Genomic DNA, 19,426 nt, shown 5'->3' on the forward strand with positions numbered 1-19,426 from the left:
TATCTGTAAAAAGTCAAATCCTTTTTTTAAATAATAAAGATATTTATTCCTTTTAAAATACAATTATTTTCAACAAAATATTATTCACAATTTAAATTTAAGGCTTTATTTTCGAGTTTGAGGCATGTAATGTTTTTTTTTCTTTGTCAAAGTGCTTTGAAGTATATCTTTAAAATCTGTTGTTATTATCGCACGGTAGTAAATTTATGTACGTTGTTATTAAAAGTGTTAAAGAAAATTTAATTGATTTATGAAAAGCTAAACAGATTTAAATGTATCTGTGCATATATAAGAATCAAAAAACTGAATTGCTCACCTTTCCATTTTCGTATACTGCAGAACTCGGAATTCTCAACTCTTGTTCCAAGGAACTGTTTTCTGACCAACTCACATCATCAGTGGGACTTTCTACTCCTGGATGTGACTGACCGACTCTCAATCTCTGCATCTGTGTCATTGAAAAAAAAATTAACCATCATACTTTTGAAATTTTGAAAAAAGCAAGTATTCTCAGAAAAGGAATTTGAAAGAAAGAAAAAAATATTTCATTACATGAGTAATAAACTTTGTTTACCAATGCACGAACACTGATATTTTAGAAATCAGGAAGAAGGGCAAAAGTCAATACAGTAACTTCAGAAAATATAGTTTGTAGAATATCAATTAGTATCTATATATATATTTCTCCTACACGGTGACAAAAAAAAGCCTCATTGCAACTCCCCGAATAGCAACGCTAGAAAATCGACCAATGATTGCTGCTAAAAATGTCACATGCCAAATCTAGATTAGGTGGCTCAACATATACGGCTTTTAAAAACGGAAACTGAAATAACCAGAGAGAGCATAAGCTAGGCAGAAGTGAGTAGTCTTTGTCGATAGATCTCTATTTTAGTATTTTATCGAAATTATTTGACGATTTTTGATTTATGTCACGAATTTATTTGTTTTACTAGAATTTATTTGTTTATGCAGGTTTTTCCATTGCAATTCTCTTATTTCAATTCTTAATAGACCTAATTATAGCCAAAATTTTAACCTTTTTAAAGAGATATCAGTTTTAGAAATTTTATCTTAAGATTTTATACTATTAGCACATTTCTAATAGGTTTAACGAATTACATGTCATTTATTTGAATTCAAATTTATTTTAATGACTTAGTATTTACTAAAAAGATGTAATTTTTTTTTCAAAAAAAAGTTGTTATATGGATTTGAATGATTGTTTTGAATTCTTAGAATTTTGTGCATTTGCAATGTACCTAAGTTAGTAGCGAGTTGAAGCGAGCTTGGTTTGCGAAGCAAACCATATGAGATAGCGTAGCAATTTTCGGGGGTTAGCGAGCGTTAACGAGCAGAGGGCGCAGCCCACTAGTATATTATAATAGTAGCAATTTTTCACTCTTTGAAATCGACTTTTGGAGTAAATATCCCCATTCTTAATTAATGTAAAATAGGATAATTCAAATATAGATTTAAATATAGTTTGTAGAATAATTAGTGTATATAATAGTAGCAATTTTTCACTCTTTGCAATCGACTCTTCGAGTAAATACGGAGCATCTTACATTTCATCTTACACATACATTTCATCTTACATATATAACATCTTACATTTCCTAATTAATGTAAGATGGTATAATTTAAATTTAGTTTGTAGAATAATAATCAGTATATTTTATAATAGTGGCAATTTTTCACTCTTTGCACTCGACTCTTGGAATACATAGCCCCCCCCCCTTCCAAATTAATATAAGACGGGATAATTTAAAACTAGATTTAAATATAGCTTGTAGAATATTAATTAGCATATATTATAATCGTAGCAATTTTTTACTTTTTGCAATCGACTCTTGGAGTAAATTTAAATATAGCTTGTAGAATATTAATTAGCATATATTATAATCGTAGCAATTTTTCACTTTTTGCAATCGACTCTTGGAGTAAATTTAAATATACAGTGGCGCTCACGTTCTTAAGGACAGTGTTTTCAAAATAAATGCGTCATTATATTGGATCATTATATTATGTTTCGATCAAGATATCTATAATGACGAATTCTACCTTAGTTGAACTTCAATCCTCATATAATTCATTCATGTTCACAAGTGTTTCATAAAAGTTAATTAAAGAAAAATATTTTGTTAAGTTTCTTTTACTTAAGGACAGTTTGTCTAATCATGAGTTATTGAATGATTACAATCAATTTATCGATCAATGTAAGTGTAATTTACTACATTATCTTTGCTTGAGGCTTTAAAATATTATATTAATATTTTTTTTTATTTTTTTAGTACAAAATTCAACATTATTATGAGTAAAGATAAAAATGTTAGCAATGAACAGGGATGTCGAATAGATATTCTGAGGAAAAAAGGTTTAAGCATTAGAGAAATTGGTAGGCTGTTAAAATTATCAAAAACAGCAGTTTTCCAAGCATTGAAATCTATTCTAGTGACCAAAAGTATTGAAAAAGCATCCCAAAAATCACGTCCACGCAAAACTACCGAACGAGAAGATCGAATTTTTCATCGAATTTCTGAAGCTGATCGTCACAAAACCGTCCCGGACATCAGAAAAGAATTCGCTGAATTAACAGGCAAGCACGTAATCAATAATACCATCAAACGGCATTTAAATCAGTTTCGGCTTATAGGTCGCCTATGTAGGAAAAAACCGTTGATGTCAAAGAAGAATATAGCAGCTCGATTAGCTTTTGCAAAAAGACACCGAAACTGGACATCGGCTAACTGGAATCGAGTTATATTTACAGACGAATCGAAGCTCAACAGAATGGGCTCAGATGGCAAAAGTTATGTGAGGCGTCGAGTCGGTGAAGAATTTAATATACGGTGTACAAAATCAATTGTAAAAGGTCGATTGGCTCGGTGATGGTGTGGGGTGCCATGACACGTTCAGGATGTGGTCCAATTCACAAAATCGAAGGCCTCATGGATCAGCAGGTGTATGTGGACACTATCAAGACTGTTTTTCTGCCTTATTACAGGAAACTTCGCTCAAGAAAACCAATCATGCAAGCCGATAATGATCCAAAGCACTCGAGCAAAATTGCGAAGGCCTTCTTGTCAAGCAAGAAAATTGTGGTTTTGCAGTGGCCTTCTCAATCACCAGATCTCAATCCGATCAAGATGCTGTGGATAAATATGTGAAACAGCGAAAACCAAAAAAATTTAGGTGATTTATGGAAATGTGCCCAAGAAGGCTGGGCAGCTATACCTCCTGAGCCATGTTAAAGATTAGTAGATTCGATGCCTCGTAGATGTGAAGCAGTAATTGCCCCAAAAGGCTTACCGAGTAAATACTAGCTCCAAATCTTTATTTTTTGTTACATGTTTTACTTTTGTTACATGTTTTTACTTTGTTATTAATTTTACTAACGATTAAGAAACATTTATTTTGTTGTCCTTAAGTATGCGGAATGCATATTTTTTCTAAAATGTTACATAATTTAAGTATAACAGTTAGATAAATGATTTTCATTGTGAAAATATATTAAAAATAAGTTATTTGTTCCAATACATAATTATCAATTCAATAAACTTATGCGTGAACATTAAGTTTTGGATTTTACTTTTCATAAAGACATGTCCTTAAATACGTGAGCGCCACTGTAGCTTGTAGAAAATTAATTAGCATATATTATAATCGTAGCAATTTTTTACTTTTTGCAATCGATTATGGGTTACGATTACACAATAACATTACTAAACTTACATATCTTATTAAGAAAGTTCTTTTGTATTTTTACACAAAATTCCTGTCCAATTACTTTCTATTTAAGATTATGTTTTTTTTTAAAATCTTATAACCGACGTTGAGCAGCCGATTCAATTTATGGTTTACGACTACTAATGTTCAACTCCGTAGCCTTGTAATTTTGAATCCAATCCAGGAAACAAGGGAACTCCTGGATGGAGTATTCGGAGAAATTTGCCTTCGTGGAGGACTTTTTGATGGAACTAACCCGCATTCGCGTTACATGGAGAGGAAGGCCACGAGAACATCCCACGGTTAGCCTGACATCAAGGGGACTCTAACCCATGATCCGGCTACCACTGAGGATGTTTCACATCAGCACTGTGGTCGGTGCAAGCCGAATGCGGAATTCGTATCGACTGGGATTCGAAACCCGGTTCGCCTCATTCGAAGGCGAACGCTCTATCCATCGCGGCTCTAGATTCAAGAATTTGCCAAATTCCTGAAAAATATAAGCATTCCAGTTAGCGATATTCAATAATGTAGTTATTTTAACTCACTTGTATGATCAAGTCTTTGCTAGTCTTTGGATAAATTTTCAATTCGAATTTAATGACTGACTTGGCAACCTGAGAGCTCATTCCGGGAACTCCAGATGTCATGTTCATCATCACATCATAATGGTGTACCTTGCCTGGGTAGAATTCTAGAAATAAATACGTAGAAATATTTAGTTACATTTTTAATCATAAATGAATCACTTAAAAAATTTTTACAGCTCTGTTTGTTAATGTTGTATATCAGTGGTTACCAACTGACGGCCCCAAGGCCATATCCGGCCCGCGAAACCATTTTTTGTGGCCGGCGAACTAAAATATATTAGTTGCCATTTTTCGGACGATTTTCGTAAAAACTTTGTATGGGTTAAATTACTTTCTTTCTTTAAAAAAAAACCCTAATTTCTTCATTTCTGTGAAATTTAACATACCAACCATACAAAACAATTATTTCTCAGGTTTTGCATCCAAGAAAATATTGATTCAAGAAAATATTTACCATTATTTGTATTTCAATACTTTTGTTTTGTACAACTTGATAAAAATCTGTCAGTAATATTTAATGTCCCTTCACACATTAAAGAGTCCCATATTAAATTTTGATAAAGTTGCGGCTAGCCACTTGACTGGTGTTTTTAATTGCGACCCCCGGCTTCATGTAAGTTGGAAACCCCTGTTATATACAAAATAATTTTATAGTTGAAACTTTATAAAAATCAGATATTGGTTCCCTTTCCTTAATTTGCAATATTTAGCCATACAGTTATAGAATGACTTAACTAATTAAAAATAAAAACTCATACTCCATGTTTGAATTATTAAGAAAGTACTATTGGTATTTTTATTTTTAGTTATTTTCATTTTACTTCTTCACTTAAATTGGTTTTCGAAGAATTTTTCAAATTAACTATATGGCATTTATCTTAAAAGGTTCGTTAGATTGAATGTTACAAGTTTTGTGGCTATAAAATATAATAAATATCGTTTACAACAAAAATATATTTTGGGGTGAAATTATTCGATATTGGTTCGAACAATTTATATTAATCTATTTTCACGTTTTAAGTAAGCCAAGAGATGAAAAAGCTGTTATATAAAATAAAAGATCTATTAGCTTATGTACCGTTACCCCTTTGGCTGTGATCTCAAAATTTAAATTTAGTAACGGTTACCCAGGTTATTTAGTAGGCAAATATCTAATGAATTACAGAAAACTTTTAACATTTAAAACTCATTTTTATTGCACCTCTAAATCTTCAAAAACATAATTTCACACATTTCCAAAGGCCAACATGGGAATAAACATTTATACATTAATTAAAACAAAAATGCAACCTTAAAACACTCAAGCATAACCTTCAACTTCTACAGTTCAAAAAAAAAGACATTTATAAAATAAAACTTCATTTAACATTTCTAAAAACCCAGACTTGGTTTATAATATCTATAAATTACACTTAAATGCTGATTGTTCTCCTACAAAAAAAAAACACAACATAACAGTTCAGAATTTTCGGTAAATGATTCCTCTAAAATGTTAACGAAATAAAATTTAAAGTTTTATAAGTACCCTACGGAATTTACTGCTTTCACTCTGGAACCGCCCACCGGAAAGGTAGATGAACTCATGGACAAACTCCTTGGCTAGGATCTCGAAATTTCTCCAGCTATTTTAATTTCAAGCGACTTAGGCATGTAGAAGGGGGACACCGGACGTCCAGCATAGATTCCTTCGGACTTGGCCCATCGTCTCAAAGATATCGGCTTTTGGCTAATCCCGGTAGTCCTTCCCGCTAGAGACTTCAGCTTAGCTTTCCCTAAGGTTACGATCCACCATCTCCGAGATACTGTCACGAACCACTCCTTCAGCTGACAAACTCCGTATCCCCAGGATACTGCTCTGATTAACTGTTTACTACTGGTACTGCAACTGCTTACTGCCTACTGCTCCTAGCCACATTCATCGCTTCTCTTTTATCCTCCCGTCAACAAGGCGAAAGAATCTACACTGACCTGTTTACCACGTCCAGAGTCATCCCGCATCCGGCGGACGTCAGAACCAAAAAAAAAAATCCCTGAGAAAAACCGTCATGAATCCACTAATACCCTATACAAGTTATAATACCATCTTCAATAAATATTAATAAATTTAGTTACATAGATTTTACCCAAAAAAATCCCTTTTTAAAAGACTAATTCAAAATTTCTAAAGAAAATATCATTATGATTGAATTTAAACTTTACCGTAGTGGTGCCATCTACAGACAAATAATCTATCTTTAAAAGTATTACAAAAAAAAACTTATAATAAATTTCAATTTATTACAATACCATCGCCTCACCGAAAAAAATTAAAATACTTTTAATTTTTTGAAACACTATAGCACTATGTTAAAATGACCTGGAACACTATCAAGAAATCAAGAAAACTAAATTATTGGTTTCACAAAAAAAATTCCGTTTTTTCCTTTTCTCTAAGCTGTTCATAAATAATTCCTACTTAAAGTTCAAAATCTCTAAAAGCACCACGCGGCTTTAAACCTACTTTTAGATCTTTATCACTAAAATCAAATCTGACCCTAACAATGTGCACCTTGCAAGGAAACAGAAAAGAGGAATCAAATATGCGCCAAAGTAGTTTAAACTACACTTAACTTTAAAAAACATTATAACTCAGATTTACACTTAGCAATACCTTTTCCAGCGGCCCATAGGGGGTCAGGAAAAGATTGTACAGCATCGTTATCAATCTTCAGCTTTCAAATTTTAAACATCGAAACATTCATAATCTGCATTTTCAAAATAACATTAAAAAAACAAAAATGGGACAAACCCAGTTTTGACTGATTACATACATCATTACAAATGCCAGTGGAGACCTACACTTCACACTTATGTACATAAAAGGACCGTGGTCCACCTGAAAACAAAAAACAGTCTCCACCGACCTACTACATTCCGGCTTATGTAACCAAAATATGCACCGCCAGATATAAACTCCTCCTCCATATTTGGAGAACATTTGACATTCCACCCCAAAACATTTATAACCCAATTTAAAACAAGAAAAATTTAGTTGCACCCCCCTCTTACAAATTCTAATTTCTTATGACCCGTCCATTTACTCGTTGTCTTAAGTTATAACGAGGTTGCGGAAAAGGCACGAATTTACCTGTCTCATACAGTAGATTTTCTGGAGCAGGTGTTTCTACTCTTTCCCTATCTATACTGCCACTGATTTGGTCACCGAACCCACTATCTCTGGATCGCAAAACTTCCAATCTTTGCTCCGCCTTTGCCACATTCTCCACATGAACAACTCTAGTATAGCCAAAATTTTTTGTATGTTGGATTTTCAAAGTGACCGGAGATAAGACTTCAACCACCCTGAAAGGGCCCTCATTAAATTTAGCAAATTTCTTGCACTGGTTTTTCTTTAACACAGGATTGAACCAGTATACCTCATCCCCTGCTTGGAAACTATATTGTTTGATGTTTTGGTCTCTACGAGCTTTTCTATTTTCCGCAGAATATTCTAGATTTTCCCTCGCTAATGCCTAAGTACTATGCAATTTACCAAGTAAATCTTTGGCACAGTCCTCAGCACTCGCGTAAGAGAAAGGTTCATGGTTCCTACGAAATTCCAGCTGTAAAGTTAATTCCCTACCATATGTTAACAGTGCCGGAGTACTTGCAATGTTAAAAGGGAAAAATTACCAGGTATAAATACACCCGTTTGACCATCCTGTGGCGAAAGCTTATCTTTAGGACACATATTCGATTACAATTCAAATTTCACAAGCACACTATTAATTGAGTAAATCTTAACTTGTTTACGTCTATTTCAAAAACTGGGAATACATGAATACACTCAAATATGATACAACTTTAAAACACATAAAAAGTCAAATGTCAGCATCTGGAAATGCAAAAGATTGCAGCACCAATTTAGGCCCTTTCTATTAAATTTGCCTATCCTGGTCACGGCACCAATTTGTACCGTTACCCCTTTGGCTGTGATCTCAAAATTTAAATTTAGTAACGGTTACCCAGGTTATTTAGTAGGCAAATATCTAATGAATTACAGAAAACTTTTAACATTTAAAACTCATTTTTATTGCACCTCTAAATCTTCAAAAACATAATTTCACACATTTCCAAATGCCAACATGGGAATAAACATTTATACATTAATTAAAACAAAAATGCAACCTTAAAACACTCAAGCATAACCTTCAACTTCTACAGTTCAAAAAAAAAGACATTTATAAAATAAAACTTCATTTAACATTTCTAAAAACCCAGACTTGGTTTATAATATCTATAAATTACACTTAAATGCTGATTGTTCTCCTACAAAAAAAAAACACAACATAACAGTTCAGAATTTTCGGTAAATGATTCCTCTAAAATGTTAACGAAATAAAATTTAAAGTTTTATAAGTACCCTACGGAATTTACTGCTTTCACTCTGGAACCGCCCACCGGAAAGGTAGATGAACTCATGGACAAACTCCTTGGCTAGGATCTCGAAATTTCTCCAGCTATTTTAATTTCAAGCGACTTAGGCATGTAGAAGGGGGACACCGGACGTCCAGCATAGATTCCTTCGGACTTGGCCCATCGTCTCAAAGATATCGGCTTTTGGCTAATCCCGGTAGTCCTTCCCGCTAGAGACTTCAGCTTAGCTTTCCCTAAGGTTACGATCCACCATCTCCGAGATACTGTCACGAACCACTCCTTCAGCTGACAAACTCCGTATCCCCAGGATACTGCTCTGATTAACTGCTTACTACTGGTACTGCAACTGCTTACTGCCTACTGCTCCTAGCCACATTCATCGCTTCTCTTTTATCCTCCCGTCAACAAGGCGAAAGAATCTAGACTGACCTGTTTACCACGTCCAGAGTCATCCCGCATCCGGCGGACGTCAGAACCAAAAAAAAAAATCCCTGAGAAAAACCGTCATGAATCCACTAATACCCTATACAAGTTATAATACCATCTTCAATAAATATTAATAAATTTAGTTACATAGATTTTACCCAAAAAAATCCCTTTTTAAAAGACTAATTCAAAATTTCTAAAGAAAATATCATTATGATTGAATTTAAACTTTACCGTAGTGGTGCCATCTACAGACAAATAATCTATCTTTAAAAGTATTACAAAAAAAAACTTATAATAAATTTCAATTTATTACAATTAGCAACTTTCGTTAAATAAAAAAAAATTCTTCAAGTCAAATATTTTATAACTATTCAGAAAATTAATGATCAAAATTCCAACATATTGATTTGTATCATGATATAAATTTTAAATTATAATGAAATTTTGTTTGAAAAATAATTCTAAAATTCAATATTTTGCAAACAACTTACGTGGCTGCCTTAAAAGATGTTCGGTTCTTGGTATGGCATCTGAAATAAGAAATTGAAAAATATAGAGTAGAAATTATTTTTTTATAAGTCAATAACAAACATTTTAAGAGATTTGGGAATAAGTGTTTTGAAAACACAGATTTTCAGGTTTAAAAAAATGTTTCTGTCATTCTAGATTTACATTTTTGAACTATTTTTCATGTTGGATACACGAAACCTATAAGATCTTAAAAATATAGGTAATTTTTATTTTGTTTATACTATACATAGACAAGATACCATGTATGTCAAATTTCATGAGAAAATACTGTAGAAATTTTCTAAGATATTTATTGTTTTATACTGTATTTTATGTTTATTATTTTAAGTCTCTTCTTTATAATTAATTACATATAACTTTAATTACATGTACTCAAAGGTACTCCACGCACAATATTGAATTTTTTTGTATAAATAATTTTAGTTTTCAAAATTTTTGGTCACAAATAAAGAACAAATGTCACATGAAATAATTTCAATATTTAAAGCAATTTGAATCCTAATAATTGAAATGTTTTAATAATTTGACATGATGTTGCATTAAATAATTTAAATCCAAATTTTTTGAACTAAAAGTACTTTTTATCTCTTAAAATTTTATGGAAATCTAATTTTTTTTTCTAATCTTCGTAATTACATATTTTTGAAAGCATTTCTAGTAACATTTGTAAGTCTTATTTACAACCAGAAGTTTAGAAACCGGAAATATAATAGTTTCAAATAAGTTTACAGCGATTAATTTTTTAAAATAGTTTGCAATTTAAAGTTAATATTTATTAAATTCTTCGATTTTTCAATTTCTTAAAATTTGGTACATGGAGTGTCTTGCATTTTTATAACTGACCCAAAAATAGTGGTAAAAATTCTGTGACAAAAATGAATAGTAATTTTACTATTTATACATTTTTCATTTGGTCCTTTTTTCGTCTTATGTGAATCTAATTTTCTTTGATAATCACGCAAGTAAGTAAAACAATTAATGTGTTCTTCGATTCCTGCTATCATTAACAAGGTAATTTTTCATGAAAAACCTTTTCTGATTTTCCATTTTATTCTCGCAACGTGTTTTCTTAAACTTAATCAAATGTCCCTTAAAATAAATCTTTATTTTGATGCTTTCTTTACTAGTACTTAAAAAATGTCATATCAAAAATATTACATAACGAGTGTTTTTCATTGATTTAATTATCAGAAAAATATTAACTCTATCGTAATAAAAAGAAATTAAAAATGTAGCCCATGCACGTTGGCGAATATTATGAAAAGCTGGTACTGTCCTGCTATCACCCTTATTTCACAGTTACGGTGTAAAATTCACCATTTTGACTTTAAATTAATTTATGCTCAAACGAACTAAAAGTAAGGACGGATTTTGTTCCTTTCGTCTAATTTTTCAATGTAAGCAAATTATGGATATTAGTGACACGTTAATAATGTTTTAGTTGTTACTGATAACACTCAAAACTGTGTTAAATCAGCTTCATTTGGCCATATTAACAATGATAATGCTTTGTTATGACAGAAATTGCGAAATATTTCATTTCGATTGCCAACTGTTTTTGCCAACCCTCATAACAACGATTCCCAACCCCCATAAAAACATTATCAAGGTTAACATCGAGCGAGTTAAACAAAACAAAAATTCCTCTTTAACATAAAGTGTTAAATGTTGTAATGTTAAAACAAAAAATGTTAAACAAAACAAATTTTTTTTTGTAAAAGCAAGTCAGGAGTAATTAAAACTAAGCTAGATGATAATCGAATGTATTCCTTCTAGGTTACTATAATCGAGTTGAAACTGCCTCCGGCTAGTTCACAGAAAAAAGATTTCGGGATCGAGTGGCTTTGACTCATAACTTCATTAACTTTTTTCCTACTTTTACGGAAACTTTCAGCTCAGTTATTTAGTATAAAACAATATAAAATTTATAAAGTTGAAAATACTCCAACGATCTGCTGCTTCTGTTAGGTATGTTTTAGCTATGTAAGGCAAACACTAATTATCAAATGACTTCTATTTCGCTTAGCATTTTTATTTTTATTTTTTATTTTTGTTTTAGTCCTTGTGGTACTATACTTTGGACGCCGTTCCCAGATTGGTCAACGTGAGTGAAATGTAAATAGAGTTAGTGCGGCGAATGATACAGTGAGAGTTTCTATTAAGTCTGGCATTAAAAATTAAATTTTAATATTTATGGTGTATGTTTGCAAAGCGAGCACTATTCTGGAGTTGGCAAGAGTTAGCGAGCAGAGGCCGAAGCCTGTAGTATATCTCAATTCTTGTGCGTAAAAATAATTTCTTACAGAAACTTAATTCATTAAACGTAATAACAACAGAGACTACGAAAATGATCTTTGGCTGAGTTAAAATATAATATTATGAAGCAAAATATTTTAAACATTAATAATTATCAGGAAATCTGGAAAGTAAAATGTTAACTTTGTTTTTTATTAAAGCCATGTTTATTTTCTTTATTATATGGGTGCTTACTACATTAAGAAAAATATTCTTACATATCTATATTTAAATATTTCTGATGCAGAGAGGAATAAAATTTATTCGTAAACTAAACGGTTTTCCATAGAGGGTTTCTGTTTGCGAATTTTGCAACTGATTATTGAAATTAAATGGCCCCACGACAGCAATCATACTCTATTTAAAAATGCATCTCTAGCACATAAGTCTGAAATCTGACCTAATTAATAATATAACATTGTTTCTAGCACATAAGTCTTAAATCTGACATAATTAATAATGTAACATTGTTTCTAGCCCATATGTCTTCAATCTGACCTAATTAATAATGTAACATTGTTTCTAGACCATATGTCCTAAATCTGACCTAATTAATAATGTAACATTGTTTCTAGCATACAAGTCTTAAATCTCTGACAAAATAAAGTAAATGAGCATAATATAATAAATAATAATAAATAATGAAATGAAAATTGTAAAAAATAAATCACATCAAATTTGTTTTAGGTGTTATAATCCTACATATTGATGTATCTTAAATATGTCTACATAAAAAAATTTCATTTTTCACATATTTAATCATAACGATCGGTGTGGATTTTGAAAAGTATAATTTTTAAAAGCCCTTACATTTTTTTAAAATTTGTTCATGATTTGTTGATTGCAAAAATTCCTTTAAATAATTAGTTCTGCAAATGAAATCCCATAGTAAACTTCGGCTATCCTTGATTCTCCTACGCTGTTGGTTGGTTATTAAATTCGAGCTCTTCCTTTTTTTTCCTTGTGTTAAAGCTATTATTTGTTTCGGTGAAACATAACTGATGGAAATATCTCCACTGAGTCTTATAATCGTTTATACGCTCCCTTTGCAGTTGACATATTTATTTATTTGCGATTACAATAAAAGGGAAGAGGAGAAATGTAAATACTCCATTTGTGCCTGCTTCCTCAAGTCTTATGGCCAGTTTATTAGTAAAAATAAATCTATTCTTATAAGTAATTAGTAATGCTTTTTTTTCTTTTAGTTTCTTTCTAAGAACTCTTTTCTTTAAGTAACCACATAAGTTTTAGTTAAAATAAGTCAACTAACCAAGTCAATAAAATAAGCCAATTTGTACTGCTTACAAAAAATTTAAAAGCGTAATTTTTAAATAGCGTTTGTTCTCAAAACATTGACATATACACTTAAAAACACTTTTTAATCAGAACAATATCAATCTTCAGGTTTTCTACTTTTAAGTTCTGAATTACATTTTTTGAAGAAAAAAATAAATAAACTTAATTATAGTTGTTTTTTAAAAAAAAGTGTTTTTAATGTTTTTTTTTTTAATTTTAGGGAAATATTTCGATGATTTATGAACTCTCCTTTTTTTCGTAAAAAGGTATTATTTGAGTTCTCAAGAAATGCTTTAATTTTAAAAATTATTACATCTGATTTTAATTCGAAAAATTGTAAGTTCTGAAAGTTTTGAAATCGAAGCTCTTTTTTAAAAAATAATAATGAAAACCTTTTTCGTTTTGATTTACAGATTAACAAAGATTTCACAAGAGAACGAAGTACCAGGATTACACGTACGGTATAAATTAAATGATATAATATCAGAATAATTTGTTAAAAACGTCTATAACCTTAAAGCCGTACCTAAAGCTTTAGTTAGGATGTATTTAATGTTTTAAAAGCAGATTTTCTAGTCCTATAGTTATAAAAAATTAAGTTTCTAAGTGCCTATATGGGAAAAAAATTCTGGTAAAATTGCCTTACTGTATTGTTATGATGTTTCTGATTAAAAAAACATAATTCTCGTATTAAAAACTAAAACATACGGTATTTTAACCATTCATTTGGCAATTCTTCTTTTCATTTAGTAACGGTTTACCAGAAATTCTGATTTTAAAAATTATAGTTTTTCTAACCACACATATAGCAAAAAGTACAAAACAGAAAAGTAAATTTTACCGAATAAATAGTTTTTGTGCCATGCTCTAAGGTATCATGATAAAATTACCATATTTTACCACATTTAATAAATTTTATCACATACTATAAAACCATATTTTACTGTTAATTTAACCAAAATCATTACCAAGGCTCTTGGGTAAAACTTACTGAGCTTTTTGGTGCTCCCATAAAGGGTAAACTACGGTAAAGAAATTTCTGACTGTAGATTACCGTCATTCAGATCAATACATGGAATTTAATTCATCAAATGAGAAATATTTGTTTGAAATAGAAATGTATAATATTAATAGCTATATTTCTGACTTTAACTTTATAATGTGGTTGTCTAAAAGATTTTCTCTAATTATGCTTTAGAATCTAGTTAACTGTTTCCGTTCAGAAAATACCATTTAAAAAACATCCAGGCATTATTTAAACAAATCGTAAGTAGCATTTCTTAAATCATTAATATTTTATCAGTTTCAAAATATTTAAAAAAATATTTATGTTCAGAAGTTTTAAAAATTAAAAACAAAAAAATACTCAATGTTTTTAAATTGGAATTTGCTAGATAGTCTTAGACAGATTGCAAAATGAAACATATTATCATTATTATGTACTCATTTTTTAGGAGTTAGTTTCGCTTGCTAGTTTTTAATGTTAATTATTTTAAAATAATTTATAAGTGCGTCATTTGTTCATAAGTGCTTCAGTTGGTTCAGGGGATAGTGTGATCGCCTCCCAAAGAGGGGCACAGGTTCGAATCACAGTGAAAGCTCGTATGAGTATGGCTAATATGAGTTCTGCAATCGGCTAGAAAAGATCACAGTGCCGACTTAAAATATCATCAGTTGTAGACGGATCATGGGTTAGAGTCCCCTTAATGTCAAGCTAAACGTAGGAAGATTTTGTGGTTTCCCTCTCCATGTAACGCAAATGCGTGTAAGTTCCATAAAAAAGTCCTCCACGAAGGTCGATTTCTCCTAATTCTAGATCCAGGAGTTCCCTAATCTTCTGGATTGGGTTCAAAATTACAAGGCTACGGAGTTGAACATTAGTAGTCGTACCGGCTGTTCAACGACGGTTATAATATAAAATAAAATAAAACCAGGCTATCTCGGCCGATAAATTTGATTATGAATTAATAATTGGGAAAGAGGAATGGTGATTGTCCAAATTATTGCTCTCTATTGCTCTTCTATTTTCTGGATTGGATTAAAAGGGTGAACGTTCATAATCGTAAACTCTAAACTCTGTTCAACGCCGGATATTATATAAAATATATAAAAATGAAATAAAAGTGCTTTACATTGATCATTTAAATATTTAAAGTATTACTGTATTACTAGTTAAATTTTATTAAACAGTTCTATTTTACCGATAATATTAAACTATTTGTAACATATTCCTTAACTGTTGCTCATCGAATCTCTAGCTTTTAATGGAAGTACTAGTTTTATATAATTAAACAATTATTATTTAATGAGTATAAAGTAATTGGCGTGAATAAAAGTAATGGAAAATAATAATATTATTTTATATCTTAAATTTAAAATATAATATTTAAAATTATTAATTGTGTTTACAAGTCAGTAGTAACTATTTAACTTACAAGTCAAACTGAAAAAAAGCAAAACGATGGCCGAGAGAAGCTTCATCTTGAGGCAAAAGCTTTAATCCTCTGAAGCTTCTAAGCTAACACCAAGATATTTATAATTAAAATAATTGTGTACATGGAATCAATAATATTGAGCTGAGTTCTTAAAAATGCGTCTCGTTGCCTGATAAGATAATATATGGCAGACATAAGGTGTTCTATTGATTTATTCTTTAGTTTAAACATTGCTGTTTTATGTCTAAATATTTAGTGTAGTCCAGCATTATTCGACTAACTTGAAAATCTGCAGTTTTTTGACATTTAATGACCGATACTGGAATTGAAATTGATACCGATTTTACTGATGAGGCTTCAATTTTTTTCGTATCAGATGCTAATTTCTTAAAAACTGCAAGCAATGTACTTATCGAAAGATCTTAAATTTCAATTTAAAGAAATGCTATATAAGGTTTGTTGTTTTGAAAAATATAAGAGTGTTAGTAAACATTTTACACTTAAAAACATTTTATTAGTGATAAGTTTCTTCTTGAAGTATGCCTGAATATCTCTCCAAATACAGTTTCTTGTCTTTATTAATCGTTTTTCTAATGAAAAAGTTATTTGGGGGAAAAGTTCATAAGATAATTTGTTCGAGAAATTTAACATAAAATTATTTGCGTCAAATGTTCACAAGATAGTTTATTCGAGAAATTTAACCTAATTATCAATTTTATCAAAAAATGTCGTAATATTTCAAGACAACTGCATTATTTTTTAAGCATAAATTCTTTTAGCTTAATATTTCTAAAATTTTAATTATATATATTTACTTCATTCTTAGCTTCAAATTTTTCAACATCTGTTTTTGTGAATCGTATTTTAAAAATTTGTACAGTTTAAATCTGTTTTAATTAAAAAAAATTTAAATTTCTTGGAAGTTTTAAAATAAAAATGAATTTTATGAAAACAAATAACTATGCTAATCCTTTTACACATTGAAAACACAATGCTAACATTAAAATTTAAAGTTTCATTATATATTTCTTTCAAGTTTTTAGAAAAATACAATTTTAGTTTTTACAGAAATATTCAGAATGATTTTTAACCTCAAGAATAATGTTAAAAATTTTATGAAATTCCAATATTTGATCTTTAGGCTTTCTTTTTGAGCAAATTTTACTATTTTTTTGAAGAAAAAAAATACGTCATTTGTTCCGTTAAATAAGAAAATAGTTGTTACATTTTTCACAGAAAAGAAAAAAATATCGATTGTACAATACAGAAAATATACATAATGAAATTATTACTTTCTAATATGAATTATCAGGAAATTTTCAAAGGAGATTTTTTTTTGTATTTTGATGTTGAAAAAAAGATTTAAATTATAGCATTTAATAGAAACTACTTAGAATATCATACGATGAAGCTTATATTGTCTTTACCTTACTGTTTGTCAATATTTAACTTTGCTCCGCTTTTATTGATTAACAATATTTTTAAGAAAAATACTACATAGGCCATATTTATTAGAGTGCATAGAAATTGTTTTACTTCCTTATTTTACAAGCATAAAAAAATTTTAAACTTATAAAAACAAGCAAAATAAACAAAATTTAGAAAAAGATAAAATATTTCTGAAGCTTTTAGCTGTCATTAAGTTCTTTAAAATTTCCACAGGCATTTATCGTAAAATATTTGCACATTTTTTATTTATGCAGCTATATATATATATATATTTCTATAACTAGGGTTTGATCTCTGGAGACTGATTGAAGAGTACTCAGATTTAGATCGACTGGTATCGGCTTCTATAGGAAATAAAGGTGGCCGGTGTGCAATGCTGACAATTACTACAATTATGCCGTTAGGGCAGTGGTGGTTCTAGGGATAGAGCACTCGCCTCTCAATGAGGTGAACCGGGTTCGAATTCCTGCGATAGCTGGTTGATACGAATTCCGCATCCGGCTCGCAATGACCACTGTGCTGACGGGAAATATCCTCAGTGTTTGACGAATCATGGGTTAGAGTCCCTTGCTGGCAAGTTAACCGCGGGAGGTTTTGATGGTTTTTCTCTCCATGTGACACAAATGCGGGTTAGTACCATCGAAAAGTCCTTCACGAAATCAAATTTCTTCCAATACTTGATTCAGGAGTTCCCTTGTCTTCTGGATTAAGTTCAAAACTGCTCGACTGTGTAGTTGAACATTGTTAGACGTAAACTCAAAAATTGTGCCAGCTGTTTGAAAATGGTTATAAAAATAAAATCTTGCTCCTAGTCTCAAAATTAAATTGCTCTTACCTCCATGACAACAAGCCACCACATCGAGCTGTTCTGGGGAAACTTAACATTCTTTATGTATATTTTTATTTATTAAATGTTTAAAAATTAAATGTAGTATTGACTTTTATTCAATATGTATTAATAAAACTACGAAATATGTATAAAAAAAACTAAGCATTTTTAAATATTTCAAACCACTTATCATAAACATTTTAATTAGTTTTGTTCCTGGAAAAGGCTATAAATTTGTTAAATATGCATTTTTGTTTAAATATTTATCGATCTCTTCTCGTAAAATTTCTGTTTCAGGATTTCCATTTTTCTTCTTGGGATAAAAAAAAATTATTTTATTTATAAGAACATATGCATTGTAAATCTAATCTTTAGGAACCTTTTTATTACAAGACATTTTTTTTCAGTTTCATTACAGAATTAATTTATGTATGTCTATATGTGATATTAAATACTTAATGACCATTTCTCATAAAAAAATTTCTATTTAGTTTATTACAAGAATAAGCATTAACTTAACTATGCATGCGTGAACATAATTTAACTATTGCATAAATGAATTTAAATGTTTAAAGAATATTTATCGTAAAATTGCTTTTTTTTTCATTTTTATATCGAGTTGAAGAAATGTAGAAAAAAATAATTCCTTATCAATCAATAATTATCATTATAAAGTCAATAATTTATTCAAATTGACATGCGAAAATCCATATAAATACTTACATGCCACCCCAAGAAGGCAGAGTGCGAGAGCTGCAAGAAACCTCATTTTTTTTGAAGAAACTGAAGTCACTTGAATTCTAAGGCAGATAAACTCAGTATTTATGCTCTGAAAATTTGGTGCTTTGAGCAAAATATATAGCTGAGCATAAGGAAAAAAGTTGTCAGGTGATAAGATGCGCAGCATAAGACCTAAATTATCGTAAAAATAAATTTAAAAAAAAATAATAATCTCAAAAATGTGCTGTGTTTGATACTTATTACTTTTTAAACTCACTATTCTTTTTCAAAAACTAGTTCTTTTAAAATACTATTTAAATACTCAAATTCTAAACATGAGAAGTTTTTTTGGAATAAAAAAGGGTTTCAAAAATTAATTATTATTATTTTGACAATTTTCAAGAAAACAAAAAACAAAAAAACAACCAGTTTGATAACGTAAATAAATAAAAATTTTGAAGTGGCAGAGAGTTTTCATATTTTCTTCATTTAAACATTATGTCATATATTCGTGAAGATTTCATTATTACCTGTAGACAGCTTTTTTTAAAAACTATACGATTGGAAACTATTGCACACAATTTATGCTGCTTTCTTAAAATAAATGTTATATTTTGAGAACTTTTGTCAGATTTCCTTTTATTTTCTTTTGGCATTTAGTTATATGATTTCGCTATAACGTTTATGTTACAAACCGTTATGTTATA

At 30.1% G+C, this 19,426-nt stretch overlaps 1 protein-coding gene across 2 annotated transcripts in view; it reads right to left on the reverse strand.

The window, feature by feature from the left end:
• The window catches only part of LOC107456776 (vitellogenin-6), a 48,937-nt gene extending 30,123 nt beyond the window's left edge, over positions 1–18,814 (reverse strand). The window contains exons 1-4 of one of the 2 annotated variants that reach the window (XM_016074724.4): positions 18,723–18,814; positions 9,656–9,694; positions 4,278–4,423; positions 317–448 (exon numbers count right to left, since the gene is read on the reverse strand). In XM_016074724.4, the coding sequence (XP_015930210.2) occupies positions 317–448; positions 4,278–4,423; positions 9,656–9,694; positions 18,723–18,768 (363 nt within the window). In that variant the 5' untranslated portion in view covers positions 18,769–18,814. Of the gene's footprint in view, positions 1–316; positions 449–4,277; positions 4,424–9,655; positions 9,695–15,721; positions 16,013–18,722 lie in introns of those variants that run through there. The other variant, XM_016074723.5, reaches the window with a different exon arrangement.
• Between the last annotated feature and the right edge of the window lie 612 nt (positions 18,815–19,426).

Source organism: Parasteatoda tepidariorum, chromosome 1, assembly GCF_982258835.1.
Source record: "Parasteatoda tepidariorum strain Cologne lab strain chromosome 1, Ptep-v5.0, whole genome shotgun sequence".
Lineage (NCBI taxonomy): Eukaryota > Metazoa > Arthropoda > Arachnida > Araneae > Theridiidae > Parasteatoda > Parasteatoda tepidariorum.